Source organism: Anas platyrhynchos, chromosome 4 (assembly GCF_047663525.1).
Source record: "Anas platyrhynchos isolate ZD024472 breed Pekin duck chromosome 4, IASCAAS_PekinDuck_T2T, whole genome shotgun sequence".
Taxonomy (NCBI): Eukaryota; Metazoa; Chordata; class Aves; order Anseriformes; family Anatidae; genus Anas; species Anas platyrhynchos.
This window is the reverse complement of record NC_092590.1, coordinates 48,253,548-48,277,617: the sequence shown is the minus strand read 5'-3', so window position 1 is coordinate 48,277,617 and position 24,070 is coordinate 48,253,548. Positions and strand designations below refer to the sequence as shown.

General features: G+C 40.4%; 1 protein-coding gene across 12 annotated transcripts in view; it reads right to left on the bottom strand.

Annotated features, from left to right (window-relative positions):
- Positions 1–24,070, bottom strand: part of MAPK10 (mitogen-activated protein kinase 10) — a 143,915-nt gene that overhangs the window by 58,035 nt on the left and 61,810 nt on the right. For 8 of the 12 annotated variants that reach the window (XM_038178181.2, XM_038178188.2, XM_038178177.2 and 5 more), the window contains one exon: positions 5,145–5,216. In XM_038178181.2, coding sequence (XP_038034109.1) covers positions 5,145–5,210 — 66 coding nt within the window. In that variant the 5' untranslated portion in view covers positions 5,211–5,216. Of the gene's footprint in view, positions 1–3,454; positions 3,511–5,117; positions 5,217–24,070 lie in introns of those variants that run through there. The other 4 variants (XM_038178183.2, XM_038178184.2, XM_038178185.2 and 1 more) reach the window with 4 other exon arrangements.

The window sequence follows — 24,070 nt, the reverse complement described above, 5'->3', positions numbered from 1 at the left end:
AACAGTCTTCTACTGGATCCAACACAATCTGCACTCTTGAACTCAGTCTTTCAAGAAGTCAAGTGACTCTTGCCACAAACAGCTCAACTCTGATAGACCAGTCCTTGATCATTTCACTTTTAAAAGAAGACTTATTAAAAGGAGTATAATATATACATGTATTTTCTCCTTAAACCCTTCTTGTTTAACCTCTTCTGAGAAACCAAACATCCAGCAGCTTCAGACCTGGCTCTTCTTTGGTTCTGATTTTCAGGAAAGAAAAGGGCTGCTTTCTCCTTCCTTTTCACTTCTATCTACACAAAAAAAAAAAAAACAAAAAAAACCAAAAAAAACCCAAAACCTCCCTTTAGATATTTTTCATTTGTCTTCCTCATGCTCACTGAGATTTAACTGCTTTCAGTTGCTTCTTTTTTACAGGCACATTATGTTTCTCAGTCATTTTAAACTGGGGTATCACAAGTTACTCAGAAATCACCACATCTCACCTACAAGAGCGATGAGGAGAGGTAATTTGTATTTGTCAGCTTGTTCTGAGGCCCTCAATTTGAAGAAGCAGCAGTAACATGGGAAGAAGCAAGATACAATTAAGATTAGGAAAGAGCAATGGCCACTGCAAGTTGGCCAAAACAACGCATTGGCAACAGTAAGACATGCAAAGAACAGCCAAATTTAACACCAGCAGCAAAGGGAGCCTTGATGCGAAGTCTGTGAAGAGCACAGGAGAACTAAGACAGGATTAAGTTTCTCACTAACCTGGGGTCACACTGAAAATACTGGGTCTCATTTAAGAAGCTTTCTTCTACTATGCATGCAGGGCAGCAGGAAAGGAGATGTGAAATGCTATGACCCCATGTACATCATGGCATCCTTAGAAATGAAGGGTAAAGCAGCAGCACATAGCAGCACAGATTTAACTATTCCAAAAATTCAATATCTTGATACAATTATATAATAACAGTATTCACTGTGAACACAGCTAATGAAAATATTCTCCCTTTTTTAATAAAAGGCTACAAAAAGCTGAATAATCTGACTGCATTTCTTGCTAGAAATAGACAGCTCTTGATATTAAACAGTACTGTTTTAGTCCTAGAAATCTAAAATACAGGTCAGTGCTTGTAGGATGGTTATGAATGCCAATTTACCTCCCATTGAGTAGAAAGCATAATTATAGGACATTCTGGATCAAGACAGTTTATTTAATGGTTAAAGTAGTAACTCCGTTGCATCTGATTAAGGCATTAGTTTTAATTAAAGTGCCTTACCAAATTTAGGACTAAATCTAAACAAACCATGAATCAATTAAGAGCAATGCAATCAATAAGAACCAGTCTTTTTTCTTGCTAAAATTAAGTTTGCTAAAATGATCTGATTTTTAAGTGGTTGTTCATGCTAGTATTGCATTGAGGAAGTCTTTATACGTTTTGTTCAAGACAGTTGAGTATCACAGGGGAAATAAGTCATGACATCAGAACACAGGGAAGAAAATGTCTGAAGAGGAATACAAGTATTTTAGTTGTTTGGGGCTTTCTTAAGCACAAACTGAGTATAAGTTTGCAAAAATACTCTCAATATGCAAACTGAAAATTCGTTCTGAGGGTTTCTTTTGGTAGCATCAGTACAGTACCATGATGCAGAAACACATTGTATCTGGGCATCAAGATGTTTAAACTGTCCAGTGAAGACTAATAATGACGCCACACTGAGGAATTAGCATGTGACTTTGCATTGCTGATTCACATTAAACCTTTTCTTAGTGTGCATGGCTACGTCCCAGTTATCTCATCTCAGAATCCCACTGACTGTTTGCTTTTGATCAAAAAAGTATTATTGCAGCATTATGGAAATACTGTGACATAGAAAACTTAGTAATAAAGATGTGTTTTTCAAGACAAGAAAATTTAGGACTACTGCTTCAAGTAAAAAATTATAAGTTGTATTACAATGGTTAAAAATGACCAAATGACCATATCTTAAGGAAGGCCACCCACAGAAGAACATCCTTTAGGCATTTAGTTAACATTCAGCACTTTCATGTCCTGTTCTACTCAAAACACAGTGGTCTGCATTACATTGTACTTCAATAAGGATGTCTAGAGTCCTATAGATGTGAGGTGTTGGCAATATCAGCCTTACTAAGGTCTCATGAAATTCCAAAAGCTGAAGTTCTGTTTGTTCTGCCTTTCTATTATTTTAGGAAAGCAGATATGCTTTTCATCAGCCAACAAAAGGTAACTCTTCCAGCAAAGTATCTAACTAACAGGCAGAAAACGCATTTTTACCCTCCTGATGCTGTTGTCTGTTACTCAGAAAGGGCTCCTCCTTTTCCATGAGTTGGAAGTCCATGAGTTTCATGAATTCCATAAGTTAATATTCTCATCATGCTGAGCTAGCATCTCAACATACAAAACTAGCAGACAATGCCAGGAAATCCATCTTAAGAGGAGCAGCCTAAAACCAAGGGTATGTCTCTTTTTCTATAACAGAACAAAAAGCTATGCTGTTTAGGCCATGAGAGAGAAGTCACCACAAAACAGTTATTACAATATATGTCCTCACCGGTAACAATCACTGGAGTACTTTTCAGTATTTCACTTCTAAACAATGCAAACTTCATTTTTGGGTCTCTTATCCAGATACTACTGGCATTCATGCCCTCTATAAGTACCTCAAGAGGTGAGTGGCGCTATCTACCTGTTGCTGCTGCTGAGTGTTCTGTCACATCATCTTTTGCTAACAGCAGTCCCCGATGTTTAAGACTTACGGATTCAGTAGGCAGAATTTTTCCAGACCAAATATTAGCAGGTTGAACATATATTCCATGTTCTGCCCTATGCAATACTAATGAACACCACCTGTGACAGCTAAGGTCTTAATGCAACAAAACGTTTAAATATGAGAACACTTCCTATGAATTAAAGTTAAGTATGTGCTTAACTGTTACTTGGACCATGGCCTATCTTTCTGGAGAGAATAAATTAATGTGAAGCCTAAACTAGCTTTTATCCTGAGGGGGATAAATTGAGAGATCTGAAGACCTTGAAAAGCTATTTGTGCAATAAGTGCTTGAGGGATAAAGTCTTGTTTGCTGCAATGCCAGAATAGGATCTCTTGCATTTATTTATTAGATGACTCCTTTTTGGATACCTGCTTGCAGGCATTAAACATGAATAAGCTTCATCTAGTGATAAAAATTCATCCAAAACGCTGTCGATTTCATCGCATACTCTTAAACAAAAACGCTGTACGTACAGTCCTTTCTGTATGTGGCTGTGAACACTTTCTAGTAAGCTAGAGTAACAGCAAAGGAATAATTATAGCAGCATGGCTTCATTACAGTTTAAATCAAGAAGTAAGAGTACAGTGACAGAAAGCATTTGCTATGCATTGTCAAACATTGACTGACGGCCAAGCTAAAGGAGCACTGAGCATAAGAGGAGAAGATGGAAAGTACCTTGCCTTTGTGCATGTAAAATAGAAATGTTTCTGTTCAGCTCTTCTTTGGTGTAACTAGAAGGGAGAGGAAAGTTAGCTGTGCAAAAAAGCTACTCTGCACACTGAAAATAACCTTTTCATATCTAATTCCTTTTTCATAAAACATGTGGAAAAACATTTTTTGCAATTTCTGCAGAATTTTTTTTTCCTAAGCAAATTGTCCAAAAATTACAGAAAGCCATATTTGTAAAAATCCTGTTTTCTTTCAAAGTTATTTATCCCTGATCTGTGAGATTTGTACAGATTTTGTTGAGGATGGTATATCAGGCTATTTATTGCAGTCACCTACAGAACAAATTATCAAAACTGAGCAGAAAACAGTGGAACAATTAAGCTAGAAATTACGTTGGAAAGCATTAAGTAAGAAAAACGTATGCACATAAAGAACAGGAGAAAGGATAGAAAAGGCTGTTAAACAGATTATCAAACCCAAAATCCAAGCTCCATTCTAGAGCTGATAACTTAGGAAGGGCACGGTCAACCTTCTCAGCAAAACAAGTATTTTGTACAGCTGTGTTAAAAAAAACAGAACTAAACTCAACACCTGTCACTGCTCTGCTTTACATGCTTAGATATAACTTATAGCCCTTTATTTGTGAAAATTGTACTTTCACTTTCTTGTGCCCTGGAATGTAAGCAAAATAAAGGGGAAAACAAGTGTTTACCAAATTCCATTTCTAGGAATGCAGCACTGGTTTCACCCCTCAAAAAATGAAGAATATCCCTTAATGTCCCTCCACACAGTCCAATTTCTGGTGTCCCATCTCACACACACACAAAAAAAAATATATATATATAATAATTATGAAGAAAAGGAATTCAAACACCACTTTATAAGAAGCAAACTAAAAAGTCATCTTTCATTCCTAATGGAAACACGTTTACAGTTTTGACACCAATGTATGTTAATTAACTTAATCTAACCAAAAGAAACCCAAATTGGACTAGGCAATATGCTTTTTCTCCACCTCCCAAAGTTAGTTTGAGTTTTGCAGAATTCAAGGCACTGTGACCAAACCACTTTGAGGCTAATTTAAAGTACAGAATTGGCTACAGCACAGTCTCATGACTCTGAAACCTGCATAGCACATTTTGCTCAACTGGAGACGAAACAAACGCCACAAAAATTCAGTTGCCCTCCCTATACTCCCAGTAAACATAGAGTAATGGACAAAAAATGTTATTCTTAGATTACAATGTGAAGGCTCTGTCTCACAAAAAGAGAAGCTAAGATGAAATACTTTGAATTCACAATCTGTGAATTAATTCTGTGAAAGCATCTATATGCGTACCGTTATTTTGCATAAAGGATTTTGTTTGATTCTTCATTAAATTTATGGGTAGTGCAGCCAAGATTATTTTCTGTTTGCAAATTGTTATTGTTTTTCCTTAAAAACCAAATAATAAAAAAACCTCACATTAACAGATACTTGGTAAAGGCAAAAAAAACACAACAAATCATTCAGAGCAAACTATGGCAATCAAATTAAATAGAAATGTAATTTCTGTTATGCATTCTTTTAGCTTTTGTATTTACTCTAATTCTTACTTGCAATATGCTCCCAAAAATATTTAAATATGAGCGTATAACTGCAAAAATAAAGTACAAGTATATACTGTACCTTGTTTTACCTGTAAGGAACACACACCTGACAAAAGGCAATCTTCACATCCAGGGTAGGTTCACCACAATAGTATAAGAAATGGCGGCTCATAAATACCTGCAATTACAAAACAAACAAACAAACAAACAAACAAAACTTAGATGCCTGCTGACATGCAAGTACAGTACAGCTCTGTATACATTTGGGCTATGAAACCAACCTGAATTGCTACCCAGCTCTTGAATAACAGAAATTTGTTACAACATTGAACTGGAAATGGACTTTAAAGTCATTTAAATACTTGTCAAGGTTACAGCCTCATATAGGACTTGATTGCATCAGCAAATTTTTAACAGTAACTGAAGCCTTTACCTCAAAGTTTATCTTGTCACTTGTATATTCCTATGTTCTCAACAAAATCAGGTCAACAGAGTTCTATACAATGTGGGAATGGGAGACAGTTATTACTAATGGGAGGTAAAAAACAAGCTCTACACTAGCAGTTATTAAGTAGAATTAGAGAAAACAGAGTGCTTAATTATACACTATATAAGTTCAAGGCCCTACCACTTTAGGAATACTAGGTGCAGTTCTGGTCCTCATCTTAGCATCTTGCAACTCGACAAGATAGAGGAAAGGGCAGGAACAAAGCTCCAAAGCCCACAGATTGCTCCTGTGAAACAACTGCATAGACAGATTTTTTTCTTCTTTGCTTACAAAGAACTGAGTGGGAATGTGCTGGGGATCCACAAAATGAGTGGCACAGTGACAGTGAAAAGGAAAACACTTTTTCCCCTCAATTTGATGCCATACACTTCTACTTAAGTTACCAAACACCAAGCTCAGAATAAGCAAAAGGAGATAATTCTTCATATGCCCTTTCCTCAGACTGCAAAACATCCTGCCTCGAGTTGCTGTGGATGGCCAAAGCCAACTCAAGTTCTAATGTGATTAGACAAATTCACTTAAGCAGAAGTCTGCTGAAAGCTATTAACCTCAAAAGTATCAGCCTCAACACAATGCTGAGTCAGTCTGCCACTACGTACTCTCCCTGTTCTTGGATTCTTTCATGGGCATCTGATGCTGGCCAAGGAAGCCCTGTACTAGACTACACGGTGCTGTATACCCAGATACATTTGGTTTTATGTTCTTAATTCCACAGTACCACACTCAGCTCTAGGAAAGTCACCATCCCTGAAGGTCTTTAGAAGACGTTTAGTTATAGAGCTTAGTGATACGGTTTAGTGGAGGACTGGTTAGTGTTAGGTCAGAGGTTGGACTAGGTGATCTTGGAGGTCTCTTCCATCCTAAGTGATTCTGTGAAACCTTCTGTAGCTGCTTTCTAGCATGGGAAATAAAACCCAGATGTTATCAGGCTGAAGGAGGTAACAGTCACAAGACACTGGAGGATATTGATTTTTCCATGTGACTCCGCTTCAAAAAAGAAAAAAATACACAAAAATCCTTCTCACAGTACAAATACGACCCAGCAACTTTTCAATCAAAAGAGATAAATAATACAGAACTTCATGTGTTTCTTTCAAATATATGCTCATTGCAATAGCTAAAAATGCAAAATGCAGACATTGCTCTAAGGCACAGCCACGATTCTGAAACTGTGTGTACCTCCTTATGGCCCCCAGGATATTTATCTTTATGTTATAGGTACCAATAACTAGCTGTAAAATAATAATAATAATAATAATAATAAACAAAACACAAAAACACACACTTGGAGCAACTTCAACTCACAAAAACTGACCATGACTCAAGAAACTACAATATTAACCGATACTCGCAAACTTGAATACATCATGTGTTCCCATGTGATTAATTTTTAATGAATGAATGAATAATCCTGTTATGAAAGCAAGTGTATGACCTTTTCTGCATCATGTTACAGTGTCTGAGATTGCTGCCTCATTGCCCAGTGAGTCATTACTGGAGGTTCACATTCTATAGAGGATTTGGATTAAAACAAGGAGGAAATAAAAAAAAAAACAAAACAAAACAACTTTTAACATTAGTCATATTCTTAGTGATTCTGGAAAGCCAGTAGGTAATTACACTCTCACCCTGCAGACTTATACACAAGGAGATCCTACTGGCTGGACTCATTATGTTGCTATAATCATCTGCGACCGGTATATCAGCAGACCCGTATTCAAGACCGAGTGTAGTATTAGGAAGCGAAGAAGGGACGAGAAGGAAATCTCGTTCCTCACAAAATTTACTGCATACACATTACTTCTCATACACAGCTCCTCAACTTTCCACTGCTAAGACCATAACTCTTATTAGTCACCCTGAGCAGAGCAATCAACTGCTGGAATTTATGAACAGGAATACATTTTACTATTTATTATGTTGTCCTTGCATGCAGCTACTGCTGATAAAATATGAGATGTATGATATGCTTTAATGGCCTAGATCAATACTCACATTCTTCTGTACATGAGATACAACAAATGAATCACAAGACCAGGAGTGAGAATACATGTACCTTTCTGTAACACAGAGGTTTCCAAGACTGTATATCCACAGCAAGAGAGATTTGAGTTTGTGTTTCCCATAGGCATGCCTTCATACATGGAATTTATACAAAATTTCCTTCACTGTCCTCAAAGTTAACACATGTAGCTTCTGGTTTCTTAAAGCAGAGAATATGTTCACACTCAACTACCCTTGATTATACCTCATCAGGCGCTAGCGGGCAGGGTATCGCTAGATGCATCAGAGGTGCCAGCATCAAGTGAATGGAGACATGGCCTGATGCTGAGACTCACTGATGATCTGAAGCAGTAGGAGCATCTTTATCTTCTGAGCCTTCTGCCTTCCCTTCACTGAAGAAACTCATGTCCCATCTTCTCCTCACTAAGAATGCACACACTTCCATGTGTACTTGTTCTCTCAATGCCTTTTTCAAGTCTCGCTTCTGCCGTGTCAGGACTTCAGCAAGTCTAAGAGGCCAACATGGCTCTGGCAAGTCCTTTATCAGCTGCTTCACAAAGCACCACTGCAGATATAATAGACCAAGAGCTGAAAATCCTCTTGGCTGCCCAGTGGCACAGCTCCCAGGTGAACCGCTGCCTGGGACTGTGAACTACGCCCAAGGCCTGGCCTCCACCTGCCCTGACACTTTGCCATCCTCTTCTTCAGCCCTCTCCAGTCACTCCCCCATCAACAGCCACTCTTCTGAACAAAGTGGGCTTGTGACATGCCCCGAGTTCAGGAGTGAGCTTCCCCTTCCCCTCAGTCCTGCAGGACTGCTGGTTGGTAAGGAGGATTAACTCATTGTCATTCAAACAGCTCTCTGAGGCCTGAAAGGATTAAATCAATACTGTTAGGGTAATTACCGGGAGCAGAGAGGAAACAGCCTGATGACAGTAGACAAAGCAAGCTAGAAAAGCAGCAACAGCAACTGCACTTCTCCAGCACAGCCTCCTGCTGGAGTCTTCCTGCTGCTCCCTGAACCCTTCCCTGTCCCCCAAAGCCATAGTGTCAGCACTCAGTGAACAACTGGGCAGCCGGGCACCCCGTCTTCTCCAGCCCTCCTTCGGTCCCAGAGCGCACAAGGCTGCCAGAGGCGACTTCTGGACCACAGAAGGAAAGCCACTGGTTGCTTGCTGGAGGCCCAACAGATCCAAGTTCTCCCTCGCTCTGCTTGGATATCGCCTTGGCCTGTCAGAGCATTGCTAAAGGCTGTACCCTGAAAGGCTTTCACGTGTCCTACAGTAAATCAATCAGAAGCAAATCCTTCAGATCCGGACTGTGAAAGTATCCTCCAAAATAAATGAAAATGTCAAGATGCAATTTAAAAAGAAATCAAGCTGCAGCTGAAGAGATCACAGAGAGAATTGCTGGTATATAAACATCGGGAGGTTAAAACCTGACAGGGTATTGCTGCAAACTGGACTTGAACAGGACCATGGGACGTATCCCACAGCCTCATCCAGCATTTCTGCTGGTTTGGTGTTCCCGTGCAAACACCTCACGTGCATAATGGGTACAGCAAATGTGCTCCCTATCTTCACAGGCATGCAGTTTGATACTCAGGCTCCAAAAGGCCAGAGTTATTTATTGCTGCCTGCTATTGATATTTCATTCAGGAACAGAAAAAGAACGTGAAAAATATTAATGAAATTGCAGAAACATTTCCAGTTATTTAAAGTATATATATATCCTGTTCTACTTCAGCGAGAGGGGGCAATTTATCAGTTCAGCTGTCACATAAAAACCTTCTTGAAAAACACTAATGTTCGAAGATGAACATTCATGAATTATTAACGTTTCCTGTTTTGAAAATGTGTTTGACTCATTTCATGCATTTCCAGAAGCAGAACACCCCTCTCCTCCTTCATTTGAAAACATTCCCTCCCCGCACAGCAGCTCATCAGTCCCCGAGGCTCTGAGGAATGCCCCTGGGAGCTCAGTCCTGGCACCGTACATTTCTCTGAAGTGAAACTGGGCTACCCACCTCTGTACACAGCAAGGAGAATGACGAAGTTACAGAACAGCGTCGGTACGCCTTGCTATTTTAGCATCCCTGTACCTTGAACGTAGGAAATAACAAAGACCTGACCCACATCACGTAGCGTGACAAGCACGTGGGGGGTAGCAGTAATTTGTGGCCCCCAGTGCCACCCAGCTGCACACATGGGCTCTGTCTTCTTAACAAGCAAGGGCTGCAGTTTGCCTGAATTTTGCTTAACTTGGCTGCCAATTAAGATTGGGATACATATGCCCAAATATCCTGTCATTTCATTATTATTATTATTTTTAAATACCATTCCTTTGGGCTCATCGGCATATTTTTTTTTCTGAACTTAATTTGTTGCTGTGCTTAAAATAGATGTGAGCAAAAACAGAGTTGATATTTTCAATTTCAGTTTGAATTAGACCATCTGTTTGGCAAGAGGTTTCAGGACCTTACAGAGAATAAGTAAGAACTGAAATTTCCAAGAGGATTCTTAGTAGACGAGGAGTGTGCATCTACTGAGAAAGAGTGTTTATTCTGTTGTGCCTGTGCTCTCATGTTAATTATTCTTGGAGTAACTAGGGAAAGCACTGGTGTGAATAAGGTAATTATTAAGGTTAAATCCCAGCAGAAGCAGCTCACTTTCTACTGAGATAAGCAATGCTAGCAATTAAAAATTCACACGGATCACAGAAGCAGTTCTAAAACTGAACTCCCGGGAGAGAACACAGCCAGGTAAAGAAAGAATTTAAGAATAGCATTCTGCAGGAAATATTTATGGAAAAGGGAAAAAGAAAAGAGCATGTGAACTGCAAAGATGGAACTGACAGATTTGCTTAGTGATCTTAGCCCACAGGCAGAAGAGATGAGCTCCCAGTCCGGCCTGGTGACCAGCTTTCCTGTGTACACCCAGGTCTATTTTTAACGCTTCCAAAACCTGCTGTAAATACCCGAGCTGTAACAGTCCAATGTGTCGATGTCAGGTACCTACAGCTCCCAGGGACTTTATTTATTTATTTAATCAGGCTTTCAAAGCCAAGCTGACTGCCCAAACATTTACTTTTATCAACACATGCTATTGAAAATGCAATGTGCTCCTGGAACATCTTGCAGCAGATGAATTAGTCAATGTTTATGATGACCTTACAGTCTCTCATACCAGCTTTCCATTTGTAGCTAAATGTCTTCATTCTCTGATATACATTCAAAAAGAAAAAATCTAGCCACTTTCTAAAGGAATTAAATTAGACTTTGATACTGGAAGCAGCTCTGAATGAGCACAGGATGAACCTCCCAGTGACCAGTATGCAACACCATGCCATTATTATCACCAAAAATGAAGAATGAAGAAAATCTAATCACAAAGAGCTGAGTCCAGTGAAATGCTTACTATTTGCCTAACAGAAGTCAAAGAACCTTTACCTCAGGAGGTAAACAACATTTGCGTACTAGGAGGTAAAACAGCCTTCTATAACAGTAAAAGTTTTTTTTTTTGGCATTTGTTTTTGATCTGCCTTTTCTTTCTGGAAAAACTAAAGGAAATAGAATTAAGGTAGCCACCTCACCACAGTGAAGTAAAAAATTCTTCCCTCTCAGAAATCTATTTTCCTCTGTTTCAGTCAAAAAAAAAGAAAAAAAGCAAAACCGTTCCTTAGATAAATGCCAGTGGTAAAACAGCAGGAAGGCATGTAATGAATCACATCAAAACTATCTGTAACACACTCCCAAGTCAGAGCACAACCTCCCAACCTAATTCGAATTCAGGTAGATTTGCCTACAAGTGATGGCCTTGGCCCTGTATCACTGTGAAAAATGATGTACATTCAAAAGAATAGAGAGCAAGTCATACTTAAGTACTGTCTACGTTAAGCAGTACCAATAAATTTAACATATTTTATGAAGATATACATACTAAGCTGTAATAGCTCAGAATGAGTTTGTAACACTCCTAACTGTAAGCAACATGTTAAGATTGAGATCCAGTTGCACTGTTATGCCCAGTACCCATAGCACCAATGAAGGGGGCATGCAGAAGTAAAGAATATTCTAGGCAAACTCTAACACACCATGAAATGCCAGGGCACCTTGATCCAGGCATAAATTCCACTTCAGAGCACCTTCATTTTGTGGCACTGTGGTACACAAAACTACAAGTTCCATGGCGGTTTCATTTGGAGGAAAATTAGGTGCCTCATGGATTTAAGAGGAAAAAATTATGAAAACAAAATGCTACTTAGCATGGTTTTAATCATTTGATTTGAAACTGTAGTAGATTCTACCCAGGTTCATATTTTCTGTGTCAGATTTTCATGATGGAGATAGAAAAAGCCATTTAGGACCATGGAACAGCTTGCTGAACTGAAATGTCAGTGTTTGTGAGCAGAACTTGACAGGAGCAGTGTGAGTGGCCAGGGAGCCAACCTGCACAATTTACACCCCCAGGTTTCCAGAGCAGAATGACAGAGGTGCTCACGTTGGGAGGATCCTGTGACATGTCACTGCCAACCTCCCTGCTCAAAGCAAGGACAGTTGTTTCACTTGTCTGCGAAGCTAGAACGCTCAGCCCCCCCTTGGTCTGTGTTTACACATTAATGCAGCAGCTATACAACTAAAAATACTATTTCTCTAAAAAAAACATAAGAGGCTTAGTTTGGGAGTACAACTCTGTGGCCACGAGCAGATTACGCTATAAATTCTGCAGCTACAGAGCAGCTTATTTCTCAAACAACTCAAATCCAGAGTCTTTCCCTTCTGAAAAGCTTTCTCCCCTCCTAAGCTTTAACATTTGTCAATTAATTATTCCTGTAACAAAGATGCTAATAAGACTACTCATCTCAGGAATGCAAAGGAGGATTTACTGCAGCATCACTGCGAACTGCAAGTATCACGGAATCACGCAGAATCATAGAACATTAGGGGTTGGAAGGGACCTTGAAATATCATCTAGTCCAATCCCCCTGCTAGAGCAGGGGCACCTAGATCCTTTCACACAGGAATGAGTCCAGGTGGGTTTTGAATGTCTCCAGAGAAGGAGACTCCACATCTGCCCTTGGGCAACCTGTTCCAGTGTTCTGTCACCCTCACCATAAAGAAGTTTAGTCTCATATTTAAGTGGAATCTCCTATGTTCCAGATTGCACCCATTGCCCCTTGTCCTATAATTGTGTGTCACCGAGAAGAGCCTGACTCCATCCTCCTGACACTCACAGTTTATTTTATTTTTACAGTTTTCTGAACTTAGACCGGACAGGTAAGGAGCGAGTAAAAACAAGTCACATTCCTGTTAGGTTCTTGTATCTGAGTAAGACAAAGAAGGATGCATCGAAACACAAAGGTTTATATTCAGACAAACAAACTGACTTAGTGTTGCAGAAAGCAAATAGAGGTCAGGAATTTAACAGAGATTTGAGCCTTAGATGAAAAAACAGGGCGTCCAGGTTTTTAATAGTTAATGGCTACAGCAAATAAGGTGCTATGGCTTAGGGCTTGAATTAGGGTCCTCCTATTTGAGGCCTACTGCACAGATAATATCATACGTGGTTATTGATGGATACTTACACTTATTTGTGCGTCTTTCACAAGAAACCAAGAGAAGCAGATACAAACAGGCACAGCACTCCCGTGTTCTGGCTTTGTTGCAGAAGACACTTTGCATCTCTGCTGCACCTATTCCAGCTGCATTTTGAAGCCTCTGCCATTTCAGGAGACACCCCCAAAGGGACCCACAGTTTATTACAACATGCATGGATTTCTGAGGGCTGGGATTTAGCATTGTCATGAATGCGCATGAAACAATTCCTACCTTTGGTTCCTTTCCCAAGTGTGAAATGCCCAGCAGGAATCATGTGCCATATAAAGTCTACCTTCCCAAGCCAAGTGGCACGACACTACTCAGGTGAAGCTAAAACAACACTGAAAAAATACCACCCTGTTCACCGCAAAAATATTTTCTAGCACAGGTTAGCTTTTTGTATAAAAAAACAGCATAAGATACACTGTGTTTTCAGTGGCCATCACTACTTCTTTAGTTGCAATTGCAGAGCTATAATTCTACTTATATTTTCCACTCTCACTTGTTGAAGGGAAATTGGGAATTCTCAGAGTTTCCATCACATCATGTCTTTGGAGAGACACAAGATAATATGGAGAGAGAGTAAAACATTTGGTCCTATTTGCTGAGCAGTAAAGAATCCAATGATTTGAGGGGCTCAGAGATTAGTGTTTTACATCAGACACAATCTAGACAAGAAGAGTACATCATTCATTCCACATGGAGGGTTTCAAATGCAATCGTTCATAAACCATTTAAAAAAATAAAAACAGAGTAAGAGAAAATGATTCATGGAGATCAACTAATACAGTAACTTAAAGTTTCGTAAGTGCTACAAGTGGAAGGCAGCATGCCAAAGTTTCAACAAGAATACCAAAACTGTTCTTCATATCACTGCAAAGCAAGCTGAAGGTTTAATACAGGGTTCCCCTCGTAGCACACTTCTTTTAGCCAAGGAAGAACTTCACTTAGTGCTTTGGTAAGAAAAAAAGGGCCTCAAGAAACACAGTGGGCAATTTTCTAGACTCATGAGTTGGGAAAACAAAAAGCCAAACTGATTGTTCTGAAATTTTTCCCTCTTCATCCCAACCAAGACACAGAAGCAGCAGCTTGTACATCTTTCTGACTGCAGCGAAAGGCTCCCTGTTATGTGCAAACCACTATCTGGAATCCGTTCTGCCAGGGAAATGCCCACGGAACCATGTAAAGCATGGGCACCACGACTGTAGAGAAAAGCTCCAAGTGTATTAAAGCAGAGACAGCCTAGGTATTTCAGACAAGCAGGTGAAACACTGGCTCCCTGTACAATAACTACGTTTAAGCTCTGTTTCCTAAACAAGAGCAGATGCTCAGGGAATCAAATAAGGCAGTCCCTAAATATTTTCTGATATTATTTCAAGCTCCAATAGAAGCTGCATATACACACAAATCAACTTATATCCAACAGACCTGGCATCACATGCGAGGAATTATCCAGCTGAGAGACTGCTGATTGATTCCCTTCCCCATTTCAAAGAGGTAGCACGAGCTACAGCAAAATGCAGTGTCACCAAGTTGCTGCAAAAAAACAATTTGCTGTGCATGAAAAACACCTGAATTCAGAAGAGAAGTTTGCTTTACATGGTCTCCAGCTTCCTGCATACAACACACTAGAGCGTACTTTATCTCACACTGAGTAAACCCTTTGCAATAATCTGCGTAGATCATGTATTTCCCAGGACAAGTTTATGACTTATACAGCTAAATTATTAAAAGCCAGGACCACTGACACTGTGCATGGAGGAAAGCTCATAACAAAAGACGGCTAAAAGCCTACCCCCCATCCCTCCTGTCCACAAAGTACCACATGCTAAACAAAAGGATGACCTAGCTGTTTTTCAAAACCAGGTTTATGTCACTCCTCAAATGCTCCTTTACACATATTTTATGGGTAAGAAAACCAAGGCACCACCAAAACAAATGGCATGCCCACCCAATGACAACGCCAGGAGTAGGGACCTGGGAGCCCTGTTTTTATCCACCTATTGAAGGCACTAAAAAGTAATTATTTTTGATACAATTTCCATTTAAAAAATGCAAATGTAAAAAGAACGGGTCAAATCCCTAGACAATAGAAAAGTTAAAGATTGGGTTTTGCTGAAACCCATCCTTCTCAGAGCTGCCCCCCAAAATAAAGCAACAAAATGCAATTTTGTTTGCACAGCCATGTGCTTTTTTCTATAGCAGTTTTGAAGCTGAGCACTTTGCAGAGCAGAGATGAGCAGTGAACAAACTAATTTATTTCTCTGTAATACCTATTATTTTCTCTATCATCCTTGTCTTTTACTTTCTTTTTAAAGCTTTTTCATTTTCTAAGGCATGTTTCTGTGGTTTGGTGAGAAATCAAAAGTTTGCATGAAAAATAACACCATGTTCTTTGAGGGGCATGAAGTTATAAGCTGGGCAGAGGAAAAGCAACACAAGTTTTTTAAAGCACAATGGTAACCGTAAAGCACTTGGAAGTGTGCTGATGAAAGTCACCTTTTCCCCTCTTAACTCTTTGTACCTCTATCAGCACCTTTTATACATCATTCTGTGTTGCCACTGATCCTCTGCCCTCATTATGCTTTTCTCTACAACATGGCAAAGAGGAACGCCTTGTGTTACTTAAAACCTACAATTACTAATATTTAAGCTGTGGCCTTAAAAACAAACAGAAGCAAATCTGATAACTGATCCTGATTCTCAGAGGAAATACCTGACAATAGTACTTTTTTTTTTTTTAACCTACATATCCATCAATTTTCCAGAACCCATTGCCTACTAAAGCTCTTACCACTTCCACAAGGATTGCATTTACTATCACTTACATTTATTTATTTTTTAAACTGGGGCTAAGTCAAAGTGTCTTATGCCTTCCCCCCCCCCCCCCCCCCCCCCACCTGGCCATCACCAACAATCCTGGGAAAGCCACAACTTTCAGTGATTTTTCAGCTTTTCTTTTCTTTGTGTATCAACACGTGATTCTGAATTAGAGGCCAAAGCTTCTGAAAACTAACACATGCACTGACTCAAAATTGAATGAATTCTCTGAAATAGCGAGTGAAACATTTCAGCACATTACTGGGACTGAAGATTTAGTAGACTCAGTCCTTATCAAGAGCTGTGACTCATCACAGTTCCCTCTCACCAAGTCAGGCTGTCTATCTCACAGCAACATGGGATCTGCAGGTAGCACATCTCAGGAATTCACAGCCAAAGCCACTCTTTCAGCAAAAAGAACATTCAGGGAACAGCGTTATGTTCTGTGCACTACCTGAGAAAAACAGAAAAATTTCTCACACGCAACAGGCTTGGCAGACCAGATATATGAAGTCTATACACATTTGGGAATGCCATGATGTCAAGCACTGAATATCACCTATTTCAGGTGCTCCAGTACTGAACCATGCTGCTTATCTTTATATGTGAAGCGTAAAGACTTCACATCCAATTGGCATGCTTAAAAAACTTCTGGGATGTGTGTTTGGGAAGAAGTCCAGTGCTTGCTCTTGTACTTACCCTATGTAAATGACGACTTCTTGGAAACTCAAGCCCCCTGTATCTAGCTAACAAACACCACGGTCTCAGAGAGGCAGACTGTTGTAGATTTTATATTAAGCATATCTTTCCTCCCAGAAACTTGCAAAAGAAAGGACTTCTGGGGAGGCATGCAGCCTGCCCTCCTCTCCATTATCCATCAGCTCTAAACTCCGCTGTCTCAATGGCTCTAGTTGCTTGTGGCTTCCTGCTGGAGCTGTTAGAGACTTGTGATGCTGAGGGGAACTTCACGTGACAAAGTGAAAACAGAACAGAGTTTTTTGTTTGCGACCATCCAGGCAAAGCACAAACCTCTGAATAAGCACAGGAGGAGTCTGTCTTGCTTTTTGGGCTGCCATCACCTCTTTCACAGTGCAGATTCACAGGAAGTTACATAGCACAGCATTTCTCTAACTGCTGACAGAGCGGTATGACCAGACCTGAACACGATGACGACAACACTGCTTTACAAAATTAATTCTCCATACAAACTCTGTACCAGTGTTCCCAGGCTGACCTGGGAGCGATGCCAGGCACAACAGCTGGAACAGCATTACCTCCTCTCAGCATCACCCGTCCCCTTTCTGAATGCCAGCCCCACTTCCGACGACATACAGAGACCCAAGAAAAGAAATGCCTCATGTCTTATTTGCCATGCACTGACTTAACAGGCAACCTACAAGTATAGCTGCGGGAGGACCACAACCAAGGATGCCAAGCTTACCCGGTCACATTACACCATGAACTTCACTCACTATGTTTAGTTTTATCAAAGTTGGAGGGGAAAAAAAGAAGGCTACGTTAAGATACAAGAATGCTTTGTGATTTTCTGCAGCTGTTCTCACCATTGTTTAGCAGATGAGTTTAATACAGAACGTCAGCCAGAACTATATTTAGTTCTTGTTAGTGTGTTAGCACTATCATGATTAATCATTCTTATCATATCAGCGTATGGGCACTTAAAGATGACCTGAGAACAGTTGCACTGTACTTGGTCCTGCTAAGTCATCTGTATTATCATTTATACTATTATTATACTCCATATGTATTATAATATCACATATTCTCACAGGAAAGCATATTATAAGTGCACCAAGATCTTGAGTTTGTGGAAATTTAAATAGGGGTCTAAAGCAAATACCAGCATAGAAATAAATGTGTATGTAAGGCATTACACAGCATCTGTAGCTGCATCCACAGAACAGAAGTAATGCTGAGATTAGATTTAGAGGTCAAATTTCTCTAAAATATAAACAGTTAAGTAAGTCATGTCTACAGAGTGCAGCCTACCTCACCCACGCAGTGTCCAGGCTTCGAGCCATCATGCAAGACGTCATTCATTCACAAAACATGATTTTTTTGAAGGTTCACTGACTGGTCTAATGAGAACTGGTTTTGTTTACTACACTCACAGGCCTCTTCTACTTTGTCTTTTAAGATGAATGAAGGCTTTAGTCACATTCATTTCTCCCTCACAGGGAGATCACTACAAATTACAGCTACAAAATAACAAAGAACAAAACACCATTATAAAGCATTTATTTTCCTGGACTGTCTCTCTTCTTGTTACTACGTCTCCTGTTTTACAGTGCACTTACCACAGTGCAATCTGAATACTTCACAAACACCTTGTTTCTGTAGTAGCTCACTTCTTCTGCACAGATTTTCCTTTTTACAAAGTTTGTTTTCACCAACAAGTAGGTGGCCCTGAGATGCCTTACCAGGGAGGGGAATAGTGATAGTGGAGTTTTGCATTTTGCTGAGGTGATACACTAGGAATTGTTCTGAAGTCCTCCTGGGGACTGCTGCCAACCTGGGGTCACTGCTCAAGACTGCTGCCTGCCCAAGTTCCACCTCTGTCCCAGCAGAAGACAGTTGTCAAAGAGTTGGACGTGCAGGGTTAAGCAAGCCTGGGCCTGAGTGAGCACATTTGGGGATGATTTGATCCATATTACCATGTTCCGTTTCGAAACTGCATTGCAAGTCACCCAGAGATGTCCATTTTTTCTGATTCAACTAGCTGTGCTCTTTCAAACACTCTTCAGTCATTTTAAGGACAATGTTTGCACCCCCTGGTGTACTCTGCTGCTTAATGAAGCCTGGAGATCAGTTCCATGGATTGTGATAGCCAATGAGTGCAACATCCCGGTCAACTCCAGGTAGAAAACATTTCTGCTGCTGTGGACCTTTAGGTATAGAGAACAGACCAAAAGGGCACATAGCAAGCAATATGCAATACCTTAATCCTTAAAGGTGCAAGAATAAAGAGTCTGTGTTCTGGATCTTCTGTCTGCACAATGCAAAGGGCTGGCAAGAAAGGGAAAATGCCGTATTTGGAGGAATTAAGAAGTCTTTTGAGGAAAGGTGAATTAAAACTCCAAAAATATTAGTTTTGAAATACTGCAGAGTAGGAATTTGAGAGGCAATGAAATCCTATCAATGGCATATAGGTGAGAAAAGGGTGCATTACAAAGATAGATCACCTACTCTTAGCAAATAATATGGCCAGTACTATACCCAGCCCCATGAAAATGCAATAGCTCCTAACCATCCTTTTTTTTTTTCTTTGTCTTTTTGTCTTGCCAACTCTGAATTCTGAATTTCATCTCTCTCTGCCTTGTTGTGTGGAGTGATCCTTATAAACTAGGGAATTGGGGAGCAGAAGGCAATGGCTTTGCAAATACTCCCATTAATTTATTCTACATGCTGCTGAAAAGGCTCTCAAACAGCTTGGCAAAAGGGCACTTCCGACCACTGTACGCCTATTTATCTCCTTATTCCTTTGTTTTCTACAAAGGGTTAGACTGCATGCCACATTTAAGGTATGAACTTCAAAAGGAACCAACAGCTGTTTGAAGCCTTTAGGACACCTTGACTATCACTCAAAAATGGGCAGGTCTTGCTACGTATCCAGTGGTCTCCACATCTCCACAAACATGGTCCCTGACCATGCTCTACTTTCTGCACTGTCCTGGCAGAGTCAAGTCCATGGCACCACCCACTCTGCAAAGGCAAGAATATAAGAGGAATAACCTTACATTTCTCTTTTTTCCCTATGCATTATGTTACACTTCTCTCACCACCTGGAGTTCAGTTCTGATATTCCCAATAACCCAACTATAGGAAATGCTGATGAAAGAGACACCAGAAGATTACCCCGTCTATATTCCAGCCTGACAGCAGGATCCACTGTGATTCTTTCTGACAGGCATCTTCCTAATGTGCTCTTCACACTGCAACATGCCCTTGCAATTCACATTATGTTCAATAGAGACGTTCCTGTTTACCATGAGTAAAACCTGCAGCCTCAGAAGAACAGTGCAGAGGGTAGGCTTACACACGTATAAAAATTCACAGAAGATAAATATACTCTAGGTCAAATTAACCACTGATAGAAAAGTTAAGTGGGGTCATGCCCACCTCTAAAATGAACCAGTACATGTCCTCTATAAAGCTGTTGAGGAGCTTTATCTGTTAACGAAGAGTCTGTATGTTTAATATTCTCTCATGACGGTTGCTTTACACATGCCAAATAATATTTTAAACAGCTGCTGCATTTTAATTACCGCAATCTAATGAAACACAGGTCTAATCAACATGACCAGGACACCTCATTTAGGTCAAGGAGTTTTCTCACCCAGTTTGAATAAGCAGAGAAATCAGGGCCATGAACACTTGGCTGCTGGCTCTTCAGCCCTTCCTTTCTTCTACACTGCATTTGGGGGAAATTCACCAATGCTGAGATCCAATGCCTCTGTGTGAGCATTTACCCCCAGCTTTTCAATGCCTGCCAGACCTGGACAAGTAACCAGTAGTTGCTTATTTTAAAGTCATCAGTGTCACTTGGAAATTAACTGTAGTACCTATCAAAATCAACACAGGATGGGTACCTACCATGAGAGCTCAAAGAGCATCTCTGGAGGTGACACAACGGCATGTGGTAGCTGAGAAGCACCCAAGCATGAGGATGGCCCCTGACATCCTCCAGAGCACCCTACTGCCATTAGGGGACTTCGGTGCTGCTCAAACCCAGCAAATCTCACACTGAGATCACCCTGCTGGGGCTCTCTTCAAACGTGTGTTGAAAGAGGTGTTATTGTATAAATGAAATTCACAACATCAGCAATAATGAATTGGATCTTTAAAACTCTCATCGGAGCGACATGGGCACCTGCAATTCTCAGTCAGAAAGGCACGTTAAACCTCACAGAAAAATGCTTCCATTTCCACGACATTTCAGTGGATTCACGCCTACTCCTGGCTGCATTTCAATGAAGATAAAAATAAACACCGTGTACGCTACCCCAGCTCCCCAGCAGGAGCACTTCCACGACTGGGGATGGAGGAGCTTTCTGAAGCAGAACTTCTCAAAGACGTGCAGCGTCAGCAGAGCGCGCAGCAGCTGTTGCTGCTGACGGGATGGAACCTGGCTTTGCAAGAAGGAAACTTCCAGGAGAAAGAGGTGAAGGCAAAGGGAGAAAAGCCATGTGACCACTGCAGACTGTACCAGCAGTCTTCCCCAGACAAATTTCAAAATTGTAATGTAAGGATGATTTTAAAACCAGGCCCCACCAATTTGTTGTGTTAAATTATCCTCAGCGACAGAAATGTTTCCCTCGTTGGTCCCTAATTATTTATTTATTTATTTTAAGTATACATATTAACTCTAACCAACTAGCATAAACCTTGGAGTTTTAACACGCCCTTCAATAAGGAGGGCCTGGCAGACTGAAGGATCTCATCAAAAGAAAACAGAAAAATCCAAATTTTTGGTACTGCCTACCTATTTCAGAAGGAAATAAACCGAGGCATAAACGTGACGGACTCAGAAAAAATACACTTGCCAGTGGGTTTACATCTCCAGGCCCAGAGATAGCATGCCGTATCTGTCCTTCAAATACATGTAAATAAAGCTTAAAGCAGAAAATCACAAAATATACCTCATCCTGAATAACTGTCCAAAAGCAACATGAATCACCCTTCTGTGAAGTGCTGTTCAACACTGGCTTTCAGGCAACGTAGGTTCAAGGAGCTGGTAGAATTAATAGTCAAGAGATACCAATGTCTTTGCAAGGAATACTAAGAGCCAACTACCTGCAGTTATGATGGACTTGAGGCTTTCAAATTACCATCATCAGAAGCTACGTGCACGTACAACTTCTCTGAAGCAAAGTGGAGAGCCATTGCTGCCAGTGAAAGGACCGTCACTCTTGGCAACGCAGAGACCAGAAGTAGAAAAGCATATGCATTTAAATCCAAAATTCTCATTTCTTTATCAACTGTACAAATTTTAGTAAGAGGAGGTCCATGAGAAGAATTCAGTTCAAGTTTTTCCTCACATTCAAAGGGACAACATCCATGTTAGAAATGAATCTACAGCTTTTCTACCTCTACAATGGAAAGAATTGCATCAAATGGCAAGGTATCTTAAAACCTCTCTGACAAAGCAAGCAAGGGTCTTTGTTCTTTACTTCTTTGTACTGTTGGGCATGCACAGTCCTGATGCATTTGAGCTCATCAAAAAGTTCTCAACAAAACGAAAAGACCCCATTCATTAAAATTCTGGCTGTGCACTGCTGTTGCTACAATCGTCTGTCTCATGCAATGACATTGTGAAGTTCAGGGACAGATGAGTGAGGACATCAAAGCCAACTCCCTTTGAAAAGGAAAGGGTTTGATAGCTTGCATCTTTTCTGTTCTGTACTGGACCCAGACACTAAATCCAAACACCTTCACATCACAAGCAAATGCAAATTCCTATTTTGAAGCCCATGTCTCAAGTCAGGTCCCACTCTTATTGTTGAAGCACCGAAAGCAAGCCTGGAGTTCCAAAAGGGGTTTTGCACTCTCACATGAAATTATCAGTATGTTCAGACTATGTCCACGGAGCCCACGAGCTCTGGCCCAGACACTTCAGACTCTGCTGGTAAACAGCCATGTAGCATGGGGACTGAATGATAAACAGTAAGAGAGTAATTTGTAAAAACCCTAAAAAGCTAAATGAAAACAGGCAAAGAAAGGTGCTCAAATAGCAAGGCACCTACAAATGTAGAAAATTAAAAGGTACCTGCGATGACTAGACACAGAGGAAAAGAAGAAACAAGGCAGATGAGTGTTTTAATGTTACTCAACTGTACCAAAAAGCTATCTTGTCTGTCAAGGCTATCTTGTCAATAGAAATGGACAGCAACACTGCAACATGACATTATCCATTACCTAGTGAGGTAAAATATGTACGTGATCTAAGCATGTGTTGGAATAGGCATGGATACAAGTCTATCTGTAGGACCATACCACTGGCTTTCTGCCAAAACATTAAATACCCTATACAAAAACACCAAGAAAAAGGAGCTTAACAGAACCAAAGGAGTTTAACAGAACCTAAGTAGGGACTGAAACAAAACCCATACCAGAGAAAGCAGTGGAACTGTGAGGCCATCTCACCACAGCCATAGGGATCTGACCCCAGGATTATTTGAAGTTTTAACTGAATTTACAGCTTAACAGCCTTAAGGAGAGGAAGCACTGAACGGGTCATTGTGAAGCTACATTTTCTAAATCCAAGCAAACAAAAAAGAGAGACAAAGTAGTAAATAAAAGGTGAGAAACGACTATCTACAGCCTCAGCCTAGAAAATACTTAGGTGCATTGTGCTCATCTCCCAGAAGGCTTTCACACTCAGCAAGAGTAAGTTAGCAGGGGGCAAAGCCAAGACAAATATTCTCCTACAGTCAGACACTGACAGCAATTGCTGACCCTCATTCCCTGAAAGTCAGTGGCATCTTGTCTTGTGTTTAGATAAAGGAGATTAGTCTAGAGGTTTCAACCTTAGGAAAAATTGTTTTGTACCAATTCAGTAACTTCACTTCTGATTATACAACACATTCACTATCTCAAGAAACAACTGCACTCCACACTTTGTCTGGTATTGAGAGATTAAGTCACTAAGTGTCTTTCTAATGATTTTACTAGGCTCTGGTTGGCCATAGAGACCTCACATTTACAGCACCAAACTGGTACCCTCCAGTTAGGTTTGACCGTCCAGATTCAGCTTGTCTGAACTCTTCTACTTCATTGATGAATGTGCTCAAAGTCTTTGCAAAACAAATCTAAACCCAAATTGGAAACTGCTTAACCGATAAGCCCAGCTTGAAGCTGCAGCATGCTTATTTTAAGCAGCTCTCTTTGTCCTTCCAAACAGTGTTATGCACATAAAGTTCTGTAATATCAAAAAATTATCACCACTTAAATGTTCTCTGATATCCAAGACAACTGACCACATTTTAGGGTGAAAGCAGAAGTAAGGCATGCTAATCTGGGCAGCAAAGGTCCTCAGGGAAGTCTCGGCCTTCCTTCACTGATGCTGTTCTGTCCTGTCCATGGTGGG